At 40.8% G+C, this 15688-nt stretch overlaps 2 protein-coding genes across 2 annotated transcripts in view; one reads left to right on the top strand and one right to left on the bottom strand.

The window, feature by feature from the left end:
- Positions 1-15688, bottom strand: part of clcn2a (chloride channel, voltage-sensitive 2a) — a 60384-nt gene that overhangs the window by 31518 nt on the left and 13178 nt on the right. The window contains exon 2 of the mRNA XM_082512163.1: positions 9133-9298. Coding sequence (XP_082368289.1) covers positions 9133-9298 — 166 coding nt within the window. The remainder of the gene's footprint in view (positions 1-9132; positions 9299-15688) is intronic.
- Positions 9717-12331, top strand: LOC309693146 (zona pellucida sperm-binding protein 4-like). Its single transcript, XM_082512150.1, has 8 exons — positions 9717-10080; positions 10169-10356; positions 10457-10554; positions 11054-11211; positions 11285-11477; positions 11553-11700; positions 11788-11863; positions 12149-12331. Exons 1-8 carry the CDS (start codon positions 9801-9803, stop codon positions 12259-12261), a joined length of 1254 nt encoding a protein of 417 aa, XP_082368276.1. The 5' UTR covers positions 9717-9800; the 3' UTR covers positions 12262-12331.

Below are 15688 nucleotides of genomic sequence, written 5' to 3'. Positions count from 1 at the left end.
ATGATTCCAGATTTGACCTGTTTCACTGTGAAGGTTAAATCAGAGTAAGAAGAGAGCTGGATGAAGCAATGCACCCCTTGTGACTAGCGCTTGCTTTACAAGCCTGTGGTGGTGTTTTGATTTGGAGTTGCTTCAGGTGGTCAAGTTTAGGTTCAGAAACATTATTTGCCAAAAAAGGTGTTTCTACCAGTGGAGTTTTCTTTTACTGGTGGCACAGGCATATTTATAGATGACACTGCCAGGATTCACTGGGTTCAAATCGTAAAAGAGTGGTTGAGGGAGCATGAGACATCATGGGGTTGCACTAGTCTTAAAAAACAAAACAAAACTGAATACATTTTTAGGTCAGCACTGGACAAAATTTGAGTGATTTTATGTGTATTTTGATGAAGAAAACAAGAGTAAAAAGATGCAGTGAGCAGAGAGATGTTATCACGTTTGCACATGAGAGAATCACATTATCTTCATCCAGTTCAAATATGAGAATATCAAGAAAAAAAAAGCTAGGTCATGGTTATAAATTCTACTATTACATTATAATCTATAACTCTGGGTTAGGTCAGCTAAAAGAAGCATTGCTGGACTAATTTCTCCTCGCTTGTCTGCGGACACTGCCAAAGCCTGGAATTCACAAATATCCAGAGCATTCATAGATGTGCCTGTCCCCAGAGAAGCTAAAAATGTGCTACTAACACATTTGCCAGATCCACACTTCATGACAGCGTTACAGCCAAGTGAGAAACCAAAAACACTTTTTTGTTAATTGTTCAGCTTGTTTGTAGAGGAAATGGAAACGGTTGTAGAGGAAAAAGTTTGTTATTCGACACTCATTATGTGACTAATTGGAAATAAATGTTCATTACGATGCAGTTTGTGACATTTGCTCAAAGCTTAAGTACTGAGCTGTCTTATGAAATGATTTATCATTTTTAAATGAAACCAATCACATGGCAGCAACTCAATGCATTTACAGACATGGTTAAAAACAACCTGCTGAAGGTCAAACTGAGCACTGAAATTAACGTGGCATAGTTATTGGATGTTGAGTCTTTCAGAAACTGCTGATCTGCTGGGATTTTCCTACACAACCATCTCTGGGGTTTATAGAGAATGGGCTGAAAAAGAAAAAATATCCAGTGAGCAGCAGTTCTCTGGGTGAAAATACCTTATTGATGCCAAAGAGCTGGTAGGAAGACAACAGCAACTCCAGAAGAGCATCTTTGAATGCAAAACATGTCAAACCTTGAAGCAGATGGGCTACACAGCAAAAGAACACACCAGGTGCCACTCTTGTCAGCTAAGAACGGGAAACTGAGGCTATAATTGAAACAGAGTTACCAAAGTTGGACAACAGAAGATTAAAAAAAACACCGCCTGGTCTAAGTCTTGAGTTCTGATTGTAGAATTTGGGGTAAACAACATGAAAGACTCATCCTGCCTTGTATCAATGATTCAGGCTGATGGTAGTGAGCTAATGGTGTGGGGGATGTTTTCTTGGCACACTCGGTACCTCTTAGTACCAAATGAATGAACTGGTTTCTTGAACATGACAATGAGTTCACTGAGTTCACAATGAGTCACATTACTCTGCCCCCACCGTGTAATGTGATAATATTTACTATTTCACATCAAGATATCTTGTGGTTATGCTGCTTGTATAATGTTTTGATGTGGCTCAAAAAAAGAACTGCTCGTGTTAAATCTTGTTTGAATGGCATGCTGCTATTCAAAAACCAAAACAAGGAAAATGATAAATGAAAGGACTTTGCAGCAGTCTTTCTAGGCCGGGAAGCGGGTCACAATGGGATGCAGCGTCTCCTGAGGCAAATGAGGCACAACTGTGTGCGTGATGGGGCAGGCTGTCCAGCTGCCAGGCCACCTGCTGGATGGCAAACAGCCAGCATAGAACCTACACATGAACATGGGATAAGCATGCAATCTGACACATGACACAATCTCACACAGAGTCAAAAAGAAAACATGCCTCTGAAAAATATTTAGCAGATAAATCTAAGTGAACATATGAGATGACATGGTTTTCTAGATTGTGTCATTTTACTTGACAGTTCAGTTGAAACTCTTTTTAAAAAGAAAGAGGGGGTATTCTCAGAGATTCTCTGTATGTATTCCCTTTAATCTCTTTCTCACACACACACACACACACACACACACACACACACACACACACACACACACGTAATCTTTAAGAGGACATTCACTGACGTAATGCATTCCCTAGCCTCTTAACCTGCCCTTATCTATCACAACAAAGTGCGTAATCTAAACGTATTTTTAATATGAACCCTAATCATAAAAGGGCACCCGTAGTTTTATTTAATCTATATTGCTTTGCTGAGTTACCCTCTTTTTAGGGTTCTTTTGGCAGGTCCTGTTTAGCTCCATTATACTGAAGCAAAACTGGACAACTCACATAACAGCAATCTAGATGGATAAACAGCACTACAGCCAAAAGGGAAAAATTCATACGTCTAAACTGGAGTATGAAGTGTCCCTTATTTGACTTGAAACCAGCGAAAATGTCCCCATACTGATAGTCTTAGAATTTGTAGGGGTCCTCATAAAGGCAGCTATACAAGTACAACACACACACACACACACACACACACACACACACACACACACACACACACACACACACACTCTGGCACCTGCACCACCACATACTTCCATGTGCATCTTGGCTCACACTCACATCCGCAGGCTCAGTGGCGTTCACAGATGTCTTCTCCTGATCCCGCACTAAAAATCACACCCAACGCCAGACACTTTCTCCACCTCTGCGAGTCCTGCATTGCATCACCCTAATCATTAATAATGTTGAAAATGCAGGAGATCATTCACCTACAGCCCTTTTCAAAGATTTACAGTCCTCGAATGTACAGTGAAACACTAGCTGTGATATTATTCACTGAGGCTGAACCTTGGAATAACCTGCAGTCCCAGGTCTGATTAATACCTGCTACAAAAATGCACCAACATTTCACTCTGTGAGGCAAAAATAATCAGTGAGGGGAGTACATGTTTTGTAGCTCAGCAGCACAGTCTTTAGTTGCATGTGTAGGTTGCCTTGTTCAAAAACCTCCAACTACTGATACGAACCGAGGCACACACTAGTCCATCACCCACAGATATGATGTTCCCACACAGATGCATGAGAGGAAAGCACTAAAACTCCCACTTCCACCAAATCTGAAGGCTCTCTCAGCACACATTACCTAAGAATGAAAGCAGCGGTGCCTGGCCAGCCTGAGCGCCTCTCCAAAGATGAGTCTAAAAATACGAACACCTCTTGATCTATGAGCACACACGGCAGACAGTGAACACACAAATCACTCTGGCTGGCTGCTGATCTGACTGATTGTTTTAAATGGCTTCTATTACAGCCAGCAAGCAACGCTGTGCTGATATAGTGCAGCTTTCACCTATAGTGCAATCTATTGCTCTTTAATCAGATCACTAGTCACAAGGGCAAAGAGGCAGAGATGGATACTGGAAAGCCGCCACGCTGGCTCACTTACGCAAGCACGAGTAAAAACAAACACTGCCTTTCCCTCCTATTGCCTTGTCGAGAGTCATCCCTGAGAGTGATTATTTATTTTAACACTTTATTTTCTGTTATTTGGCTTACATAACTTTTTTCCCCAGTTACTAATAGAGTTCAATAAATCTGTGTCCCCTCTGAAAAACAATCGGGTAAACTGCAAGTGGAACTTTTAAGTATTTATAATGCTGTTTCCAAAAAAATGTGTAAAATAAAGACAAAAGACTGAAAAGGTATGTGATGCTAAAGCTTGTGTTGTGGGGAATATCTTGAAAGAAATTAGGTTAAGCAACAAAAACTGGGAATAATCAATCATGTTGCCTTATTAAGTCCTTATTGTTACTTATTTCATGGGTGAAGATAAGGAGGATCTGGCCACTCTAAACAGTTTGCTATACTGATAAGGAGTTTCATCTTCTGTACACAGTGGACTGACACTGGCTAACATTTACAGCTCTTTTACACTATGATCACATTTAACCATGCATTCATTCAGGCCTCTATCCACCTCACATCTATGGCCAGTTTAGAATCACCAATTAACCCATCGTCTATGTTTTGGATGGTGGGAGGAAGGCAGAGCACCAGTAATAAACCTATGCAGACACAAGGAGAACATGCAGTCCACACAGGATAGTTCTTGTTGTGAGTTAAGACCACTGCACCGCAGTGCCAGTATCATGAAAAGATTCAGAGAATTGGGAGGAACCTCTATACACGAGAAAAAGGTCTGAAAAACAGATTTTAATGGCCGTAATCTTTGAGCCACTCACAGGAACACTTAAGAGAACCATTTCTCAATACTTCCAAAAGCCGTGCCGTCTCTCTGTGACATCTTGTTAGACACACATCTGAATGCTCCAGATCCGCAAAGTGTCAAAACATCAGCTTTGACAAATATGAGTGCAAGTCGAAGTGAATTTAAAAACGTGGCCCTTGTTTGCATGTTCACACTAGGGCTGAACGATATATCGCATTTGCGATAATATCGCGACATGATCAAGTGCAATTTTCTAACCGCAAAGGCTGCGATTATACTCTGGACATGTCCAAATTCATGGGCTGCATCCTCCTGAGGCCGCATTTGTAGACCGATTACGTCACAGCGACGTGCCGAAGGCTGTCCAAATTACTACCATATCCCAGAATTCATAGCGCGGCCCAGCCAAACTCCAGTTTCCAGCAATGGCGGCCGCTACTAAGTTTTAAAATTACTCATACTAATCTTTCTGGGTCACAAAATAAACTTTTAACATATTTTCAGGCGAGAAAGTAGTTGTGTAAACATCAAATATCTGCTCGGTTTATCAAGATATCCCATATTTGCAAAAGTGCTTCGACGTTTTCAGAGGCGTCTGCTACCCACCAGCTCGACAGCTAGCCGGGAGCTCGAGGGTTACTGATGCGGCCGAGAACGGCACAACTCCCGGCACATCATTTTCAGATCACCGCGGAGTTTCGCTGCTCGGGTTAAACGTAATTATAAGTCACTTAGACAACCTAAAAATGTTATTGTTGGGCTTTTTTCAGTGTTTTGTTTGTTCGTGAGTAAATCGGTTTGGCTGAGATTAAAGTTATTAGATTAGATAAAACAAAACTTTATTAATCCCCCGGGTGGGTTCCTCCTTGGTTTTCACACAGCTGACTAAACGTCAAACAGAAAACTTATTAAACAGAAGTATGAGACAGTCGAGAATTTACGCCAGTGTCTGGTTATATTTTAGATAGCAAGAAGCAGACGGCCGAGTTTATTAAACTCCACCGAGACAGCGGTGACGCTAATCAGAACTAGACCGTCCAATTTCACGCCTTTAAACTTTAAAGGCGTGTTTGTGTGTGTGTTTATACAATTGCTATTATGTTTGCACTTTATGTGTAATGTTACTGACTGCAAAGATCAGTAAGATGTGTGTATTTTTTATTTATTAGTTTTATTTATTTAATATTATTTTTTAATTGAATGACTAGTAGTTCACAGATGTCGAAAAACTGAGTGTGGTAAAGCCACTGATTTTTTTTATGTATATTTCTGCAATCTGCACATTGTACTGACTTTCATTTTAATGTTTACACCAGGGTTCCTTGTCAGCACTTTATGCTCAGATGTTTGTAAGCTAAAAATAAACTATTGTGTATGTTCAAATATACTGTTGTGATTGAAGAAGTTAAATAAAAATGTCAGTCATCAATTCATGCATCACCTCATGTCATCATAACAGAGGTCTGTCTTCCAGGAAAGAACAGTTTAAAATTAATGTAATATAGTATTGGCCATACTATATGATGTATTACTTGTCTTTGTTTAATAATACAGAAGACAAAGACCTTAAAAAATAATCGCATATCGCATCGCAATCGCAATATTGGGGCAAAAAATCACAATTAGATTATTTTCCATAATCGTTCAGCCCTAGTTCACACTTTACCAAATTTGGAGTCTAAGCAGAAAAAAACAATTTTGACACAAACTGTAGAGAGTGGGCACAGACAGTTTTATTAAAGTTCTCCTACAGCTGCAAGTGCTGATGGTGTCAGCAATAAATGCAAATGCAGCAAAGCAAACCTTAAGAATTATTATTATCATAGGATCTTTACTCTATAATATAAACTGCTTTGGAAAAATGTATTTTATCTGATCCACAAAATCAGAAATTACAAAAATCAATAAATTGAATAATCAGATTCTTCATTTTACCAACCAAAATGCCACAGCAGAGGTCTGTACTACGAGGCATGGTTTCCTTTTATCCAGGCAACTTTCAGGTTAACCCAGGATTCCTAATACTATGAGTTGTGGATCACTTCTTACTGGGTATATTGACATCATAATATAACACGTTCTGGCTGACCTCATCTTCGACTTGCACGTAAACTAAGCCTAAGTTTGAGTACAGTTTTTATATTTGTTCTTTACTGTCAGGCTGTTAAACACCACTGAGGCTGCTGCTAAAAGAACAAAAACTAAAACTATCTTTTAAACATCAATTTAATCAAATACTCGTTATAATCTATCAGAGTCTCCCACTCTCCCTTATCTTAACGACAGAACCGTGTTATTGATAGGTCTGTTAACTCACACACTATGCTTTTTTACTGGCTTTCTTTCCTGGCTATAAATAGGCTACACTTTATTAATATAGCAGCTCTTTTCCAACCTTACTGACCAAAGCACTTAAAGTAGACACTCTTAATACAATATTACTCTAAAGTGCTTTTCCTCTCACGCAAACTCACACTGCTGATTTGTCTGCAGGAGCTGTGTTGCTGTGTTTAACCTCGTCATATTTTTCCCATAGTATAGTTTAAGTTCTTCAGCCATTCTTGTGAATGGTCAGATGCTGCCAACACCACCTCTTTCACGTGAATATGCAGGGAAACCCTGGGTTAGCTCAGTGAGATCGTTACCCTTGTGTTGCTGCCTATCCCGAATGCCTGTGTTAGGGTAAGTGAATTCAGATAACAAAAAGATCCCCTGGCTGTGTTAAACTCACTTTGTAGTACAAGGCTCTGGAAAGAAGGTCGACTCAACTTGAAGTAGACACTAAAACATTTCCTCGCTCGACAGACACTCCAGCTTTAAGATACGTATTTATCTGTAAGGTTTCGCCTGGATTGATTAAGATACGATGAGTTCATTTGTAGAGCTGTAAGCTTTGAAAAATGACAAATACAGTGTGACTTTCTGAAAAGCAATATCACAGTCATTCAAAACACATTTGGAAGATGCACGCATACACACAGAAATACACATAACACTCCATTACTGTAGAGTACATCGGTCTCAAGTGGAGCTCTCTGCTGGTGCCACTCCTTTATCTGCAGTCATCTGGGAAGACTAGACATAAAATAACCTGACAGCTCAGATCAGCGTTTTGCTCACATAAACAAACGTAAACACAAAGTGAAGCAATCGGATACACTCACACACTGACAAACACAATCTGGGCCACTGGCTGCCAGCAGAGGACGCTGTCCCTGCCTTTGACATTGAGACAGTCCTTGGTGTCTGGAGGTCGTTGCTCAGATCAGACACATTTAATTCTTCTCTTTGGGCTTCATTTATAAAGCATACAAGTCGCATGCAGGTAGCATGGTGTGAGCAGAAAAACACTCAAAATGAGCCTTTTAGAAAATCTTACTGTGACATGTAAATGATCTATTCTGTAAGGAAAGTCTAGTTTTTTAATGCAAATGATGTTTTTGTTGGTTATGTGGGGGTGTTACTCTCTAAGACGTTTATCAGCCTCAGTTCTGAGTTTTTGTCCTGATCACTGCCAGGCTGGGACTGTTAAACTGAGGAACTTTTATCGGACGTAAAAGTCCGACACCATCAGGAATACTATCAGGAAACCATAAATATGTAGGACCTTTTTTCTCCATCTTTTGTAGCTTTTGTGCTGTACTTCAAGAACTCGTCGCTTTCACACGACTTTAACGCTCAGTGGAGAGCTGAAATCACATTTTTAGGGGTGCGCACACACACGATTCACTATAGTTAATCACTACATTGGTCTGACCTTCAGGCACTACCTGCACAGTTTCTCCTTGCAAGCCTGAGTCTGAAGAGGGAGTATCAAACATTCAGCCTTACAAAGAGTTCTGCAGAGTCCAGCAGGAGAGAAGGACGGTTTTATTCTTAATCACAAAGTATTGTTGTAGCAGATCATGAGCTGACAGTGTTTGTCCAAACTCTGAAGTCTAAATCATTGTCAGTTTTAAAAACATTACCCACACTACACCATACTGATGTGTTTCTATGATTTTTTTAAATCCAGGCTTTCTGAAGGTCTTTCAAACTTCTTATATTGACATTGGCGGTTTAGTTCATTCCAGTTCTTGTAGCTGACCATTTTCAGAGGAAATTTTTTGTTTTGTTTTGTTAAGCCACTCAACACTGACCTATGAATCATTCAAGGATAAAAAGGCACCAAACTCAAGGGACGAACAAGTGTTGTATCTACACGTAGCAGACAACTTAAAAAGCACCATTGTATCTTCAGGCAGCAGTGCGGGATCATTGTGACAGAGAAGGGAACAAAAGGCAGCAAACATCCAAAGTAGAGCTCCGAATGTCCTTCAAGAAGCCTGGAGAACTATTCCTGAAGACTACTTGAAGAAATTACAAGAAAGCTTGCCTAAGAGAGTTCAGGCTATGTTGAAGAATAAATATGGTCATACCAAATATTGACTTTCAAGCTTGTTAGAAGTATACAAACTCTGTTTTTGCATGATATACTGTATTTCCAGGCACGTTTGCACGTTTTAATAAATTGCTGCACCTTTTTCCCATTTTCCCAACAAAATACAAAGAAATGAGGACTGCCTCAAGACTTTTGCACAGTACTGTACAACAGTAGCTTGTACTGCAGTGTCTTTGTGACTTGAAGTCACTGTTGTGAACTAGTGATACATAAATATCATTTAGATAAACTGAATAGGTGAAAATAGAAAAACTGGAACATTTTGTAGAAACTGTTTTACTGGTCTGGCCCACCTAAAATCAAATTTGTCTGTACGTGGTTTATGAATCAATATGTGGGTTAGGGGTTAAAAGAGTGATCGTCACTTACACTGGCACTTTGCACAAGGGTCCTTCTCATATTCCAGAAGATCAGCACGACTACGAACGCTGGCGTTCCTCCTCATGCCACCGCCATCCCGCACCCCTCCATCACGTAGGCGCGCCGCCTCCTCCTTGGCAAACACACCCAGCTCCTGGGTGTACCGCCCATACATCTGAATAGATGGAAAGGAAAAAGTTTTTACACTGGCAGTAACAGAGGAAGGCAGTGTAGAAAATGTCAGTGTGATACAGCATGTTTTCCACTTTAAAAATTAATACTGTGTTGGGTCACAATAATACATTCAGCGTAAACATGCAAAGGTTCAAGCTCTGAGTAAACAGACCCAGCTGTGGAAAATTCACTGACTGCAAATAGAAACTCCATTCACAGCTTTCCTCTTTAATTCTCCTTTAGAAATAAATAAAAAAAATCACTCAGCTTTGACTCAGCAGTCGTGTAATGACTTCTTTTCAGACAGATGAGCAGACAATAAGCTCCACCTGTCAGCTCCCAGCTGATTAACTCTGCAGGGCTGGCACACAATTGACTACTAACAATGAGAGGCGGTGTTCATAGCGAACTACACACAATCAAGCACATATAAAGACTGCATCCCAGCCATAGATGTGGTTGTTGTAGATTTGGCCAGTGTGTAGTTAGTTATTAACACCATAATGAAGTTTTTCAAGCTGCTGTTTAGTGTTGTGGTTGTTTGTGTTTGTTGTGTTACTGCGCAGCATTCCTGGAAGATTCCTCTGCAGAAACCTCAAACTTCTCATTCTTTTCAGTGGTTTCAACAACAGTCAAATGTCCCTCCAACTGCAGCTCCTCTTGATAAATGCCTGGTAGAGGAGGCTCAGAAGCTCCGGTGTGGGACTCCAGATTTGACCCCTGAACAATGTGAAAAAATGAACTGCTGCTTTGATGGGCTACGGTGCTACTATGGGAAAACAGGTATTTATGCTTCGGTGAGGTTTCTTTTCCTGTTGGTGGACATGTGAAACTGAGCAGACCTTCACCCATCTATTGTCTTGTCTCCCAGTGACTGTGCAGTGTACCAGGGATGGCCAGTTTGTGGTGGTTGTGGCTAGAGATGCCACCCTGCCACCTATAGAGCTGGACTCAATCGACCTGCTGGAGACTGACGATGTCTTCTGTACCTCTGTCGACAGCACCTCTGCCTTTGCCATCTTTCAGTTCCCTGTGACAGCATGTGGCACCACAGTTACGGTAGGTGGAGGGTTATCTAGACAGTTTTTAATATGAAAATACAATCTGATCGGATTCATCACTTGAACATAGTCATATTTTTTTCCCCCTCTTCCCACAGGAGGAGGATGGTTTTGTTGTTTATGAAAACCACATGTCGTCTTCATATGAAGTAGGAGTTGGCCTAAAAGGCTCAATCACCAGGGACAGCCATTTTGAGTGAGTCTGTCAAACGGGAATTGAGTCATTAATTGGCAAATTCTGAACACAATGACAACACAAAAGCACTGATTATTTATTTTTATTTGAGTCAACTCTATATAAAACCCCCTTTAGCTTCATGTATTGTAAACTTTTCTCCTTTGGCAGCTGCGATGTAAATGTACTGTTTCTAAAGCACTGCCAGTCAAATTTTGTTTAAATGTGCTGTAAATAAAATGACGGCCATCCCTAAAAGGTTCATACTTCTGATAGTGTATGTTTAAGGTATAATTTCCAAAAAGCTTAAGCAGTTCAGTGGGTACATGCTGGACTTGAAAGAACCTGTCGATCCTATTGGACTAATATCTAGAACCAGTGCCTCTGTTGTCGTGCCACACTACAAAGCAATTGGCCTGTAGTTGATTTCCATTCATTCTATGATTTAACTCTTAAAGGGACTGAAACTTAAGTAGGCCTTTGACTGCTTAAATAGCACAAAGTTGTGCTCTGCCAACAGGCTACTGTTCCAGTGTCAGTACGCCGGCACAGCCACAGAGGCTCTCATCCTGGAGGTGAGCCCTGTTCCTCCTCCCGTACCGGTTGCTGCTGCAGGACCTCTCAGAGTGGAGCTCAGACTGGGAAGTGGACAGTGCCGCACAAAAGGATGTGTGGAGGGTGAGTGACACAACCCCTAAGAAGCAGTACAGAAATGAACTAGTATGCACTAAAACTATTACTCTACTTGCAGAAGTGGCAGCGTACAGCTCCTTCTATGCCCCGTCAGACTACCCAATCACCAAAGTGTTACGGGAACCCGTCTATGTTGAGGTGCGCATCTTGGCAAGGTCCGACCCAAATATCATTCTGAACTTGGAGCACTGCTGGGCCACTTCCAATCCAAATCCTGACAGCCTGCCACAGTGGGACCTTCTGTTTAATGGGTATATAAAAGCAATCAGATACAACTTTGTACAGTTTTTGTATTTTGTGCTAAGGTGGATTCTTCTTGGCTGCAGGTGTCCATACCATGATGACAAATTCCTGACCACAGTGGTTCGTGTGGACGGCTCCTCTGGGCTTCAGTACCCGACGCACCACAAACGTTTTGTCATAAAGATGTTTACATTTGTGGATCCAAACGACTTCTTTCCACAGCAAGACCGGGTACAGCAGAGCTTATTTAAATTGGATTCCCTTACAGAAACTGTTTTCTTGACCAAATGTACTTTTTTTTTTTTAAAAAAAAAAAAGGTGTTCATCCACTGCACCACAGCTGTTTGCTATCCAACCAGCATGGACTCTTGTGAGCAGTACTGTCATCGACAGCGTGAGTATCTTGATTGTAGTCTAATACTTAAACTGCCTGGCATTCTGCCCTAAGTTTACAGAACTGCAGCTTTATGCAAGTTTAGCAAAACTTTCCAGAGCTTTTACACTTCAAGAAGGCAGATCACACTGAAATTGGCATTTGCAAGCTTAAATCAAAGGTAGAAAGGCTTCCCCCTGGAAGAGCTGAAATGGCATCTAGAATTTTTAGCTTTACATATTCACTTATGCACTTCTGTAAGATTTTCTTTTTCAGCACTTAAAGGAAAAAATGCCTGCCTTGCAGGAAGAGCAGTATCTGCAGCAAGGAAAGTTAGCCAGAGGGGCCTAGTCTCAAGTGGTGAAGTGATCCTGACTGAGAAGACCACAGCAGCACTGAACGCTAAACTGAAAGGATGACCTTCCACTGGCACGCCATTTCTGGCTGTCATTTTTAATAAAAAGCTTGTTAAAAGCTCATGCTGAACAACTGGGTTTTGTCTCAAATCACTGCTTGAAGGTGACTAACTTTCGCTGAGGTAGATATTCTACAAAGTCAAGCCAGTAACATGATGAAGGTGCCACCCTGTTTTCCTGATTCTTGCTGACAAGGCAGCAAGATTGCATTACAACTAGATGCTTGGAAAATCTATACTGAAATGTACAATAGCATTGTATAACACAGCAGATTTGCTTTCAGTAGTGAAAAACTGCATGTCAGGAAATGTGCTTGACTAGCAACATTAGATGTAGAGTATTAAGATTTGAGGAGTTTTTTTTTTTTGTTTTTTTTTTTTGTTTTCTCTCCTCCTACCATGTCTCATTAAGATGAGACTCATGATTCCTCAAGACCTGCTGGTAGGCTTCTTGTAGATTTCTCTATGCTACAACCTGCAACATCTCTCCTCCACTGCTCTATGCACCACCTCCCTTTTTGTGTCCCACTCAACTCCTCCTCTCATTGAGATGGGCATCACGACTCCTCCAGACTGTCTTTCTGCTCGCATGAACAGGAGGTGCAGAGGGAAAGCAGAGCAGCTGTATAGGTTCAGTCTGACGTGCAGAGAACTATGCTGTCAGATGTCCATCTTACTCTATTTTGTATTTTTTTTTTTTTTAAAAAACCTAACCTGCTGGAAATCAAACATGATGCTGCTATGTATCATATTCAGGCAGGACTGCATTTAAGTACTGCTGCAAAATTCTCAGAGGAACTGGCCCATTGGATGGCGAGCAGTAACAGCTGCTGTGGATATAAACAGAGTGGAAAATGTTTTGCCACTGGTTAAAAATGCTGTCGGGTTGATAGATTAAAAATAGGTGCAGTGTGGAATGCTAAATGTTAGAAAAACAAGGGGTGGGTGGGGGGCAGTTATGATGAAAACTATTATTTGGGGTGAAAATGGAACTGTTCATGTAAATCAATTTCTGTCCTTAATGAGAAACTCCAGCTAATGAAAGCTTTCATTTTGATAAAATACAGGATGTAAGATTGTTTTGAAAATTCATTTCCATCTGTTTCTATCGAATGAGATTAACGCTGTTCAGTCTGGAAAGTGCAATGAAGAAAAATATTCAAAAAAAACCTCGTATTCAGGTTTTGTGACACAACTTCACATCAATCTCAGCATGTCCTACAATCATGCAATAATGACATGCACGTTTTTCTCAGTCTGCATTTCAAGATCATTGGGGTGATTTGGTGTTCTGTATTATTATTTGTTTTATCATTGTAATATTTTTTCAGATAATTCTGCTTTATGAAAATGTTCCAAAAGAGTGAGGCCTTACAGACAGACAGGGAGGGCTTCTCTGAGAGCTGACCAATTTTAAACTACAGGGGGCTCCACCTGACTCCACTCACTAGTGGTTTAAGTGGCATGCATGACTCCGTTTCCAACTGTGAGTGGAGCGGATAATAAAGATTAAATATCTACTACTCTAGCCTTAACTGTGGGGGAGAGACACTTGAATAATATACCTTGTACTAGCATCACATAACTTTTTGTTTTTACTTGGCTAGCCGAAAAGCCTAGCGTGTCCAACTCTGCACTCTGTGACATGAATGGGTCGAGTCTGTATTTGGGTTTTTTTGTTGGTGTCAGCCACAGGTGAATGTACTGGGAAGGTAAATCCTTTTCAGCAACTTAACTGGAGGAACTGCAGTTTCTGCCAATTCCATATTTGCTACTTTGTTCAGCTCTGGAGGCTGGTGCTTGATTGTGACACATGAATTGTTCTTTTGGCTTTTACAATTCTTCAGTGTCCTTTGATAAGGAAGCAGCAGTGCTGTGAATCATAGCTGAGGTGCCAATGATGCTCTCAGTTACCAGCGAGAGAAACCCCACTGCTAAAAGCTTCTGATCTGCTCAGTGACGATGGAGACTTAATATTTGTTCATGCATGTGCTGAACACCTGCACTAGAAACCTCTAAAAGAACAAAGCATGAGTGTAAAGAAACAATGTGCTGCAAAAACTGACAAAATGGGGGCGGTGTGGACAGCTTCAATTTAATGTAATCAAAAAGAATCAGGGGTGTCCAGTCCAGTCCGCACACCAAAGTGTCCATGGGCAAAATACTGAACCCCGAGTTGCTGTGTACATCAGAGTATGAATCTTAGACATAAAGCATTTAGACACAGAAGATAGAAGATAAAATTCAAATAGATTAGTACCTCCCAAATTAAATGACTCATATCAGTCAAAGTCTAAAGATCTTGACCAGAAAAGTAGCGTCTCCATGTTAATCACTACACTCAGAAACTCAATTCTCTCTGACTTTTATAAGGTGGCAAATAAATTTTCATGCACCCACATGGTTGCACACAAATCCGCCATGAGCATCAGACAAACTCCCACTGGGAGTATAAACAGGGCCTGTTAGTGCTTCTTACTTCGGCCTGTGTGAAACCAATCACAGGCCATCTGGAGCACGGCCCCCTGGTGAGAGCAGCAGGTGGGACCCTGTGGGTTAAATGAGCTGTTATCTGTAACCAGCTTAACTCCTACATGGCTAACCTCTGTATCTACATCAGTCGGTTAGCATCCCACACTTGAACCCTTTAAAACCAGTTCGGCTCCTGCTTCCTGCTGATTGGTATTGACTGGTTTCTCATTGATCACAGTGCTCACAGAGAGAAAGAAGGCACGTCTCCAATGAATAAGGTGGTGTCAGTTAATTGGTTAAATAGCAGCAAAAGCCTGAGTGGAGCGGAGTAGTCAGAGGCAACTATCATGGCTGTTATGTCATATTAAAAAGTTGTTTTTTTAAACATGAACACACTCTGAACTAAAAAAACAAAACACACACCTATGATTGTAACAGAAAATCATTTATTTTAAAAGAACAGAATAGTGTTACATTTACTAATTTTTACTATTTTAAATATAACAAACACGGCTAACCAGCAGTTAGGCTGCATATATCCCATGCAGCAGATTCCTGCCTTCAGATACTGCCCTCCTCTATTTTCTGCCTCTTCTTCCTCTGTCCTTATCACAATAAAAGCAACATACCTCAAATTAAACATTATTACTATTGTATTAAAATTTAGAGTGATGCAATGAATTAAAAACAAAATTAGACGTTTTTCCCCACAAATACTCCAGCAGCAGCTTCTGATGTCAACTAGTGAGGAGACACTCAGTACTGACATTTCAATGCTGTGTCGAGTTCACAAAGTGCAGATGTTTCAAAAAAACTGCTCCAAACTCACGTCACATCACCAGAGCTCAGTGAGGTTTTTTTCACCACGGTTTTGACAGGTAGCTTACCTGCTGCTACTAGGCTTGACTGACAGAGTGTAGAGCAAACTTGATGACACCGCAAACTCCCAGAAAGCTTAA

Source organism: Aulonocara stuartgranti (assembly GCF_965226115.1).
Source record: "Aulonocara stuartgranti genome assembly, chromosome: 18".
Classification (NCBI taxonomy): domain Eukaryota; kingdom Metazoa; phylum Chordata; class Actinopteri; order Cichliformes; family Cichlidae; genus Aulonocara; species Aulonocara stuartgranti.
The sequence above is the reverse complement of the archived record's forward strand: the minus strand, read 5'-3'. Positions and strand labels throughout refer to the sequence as shown.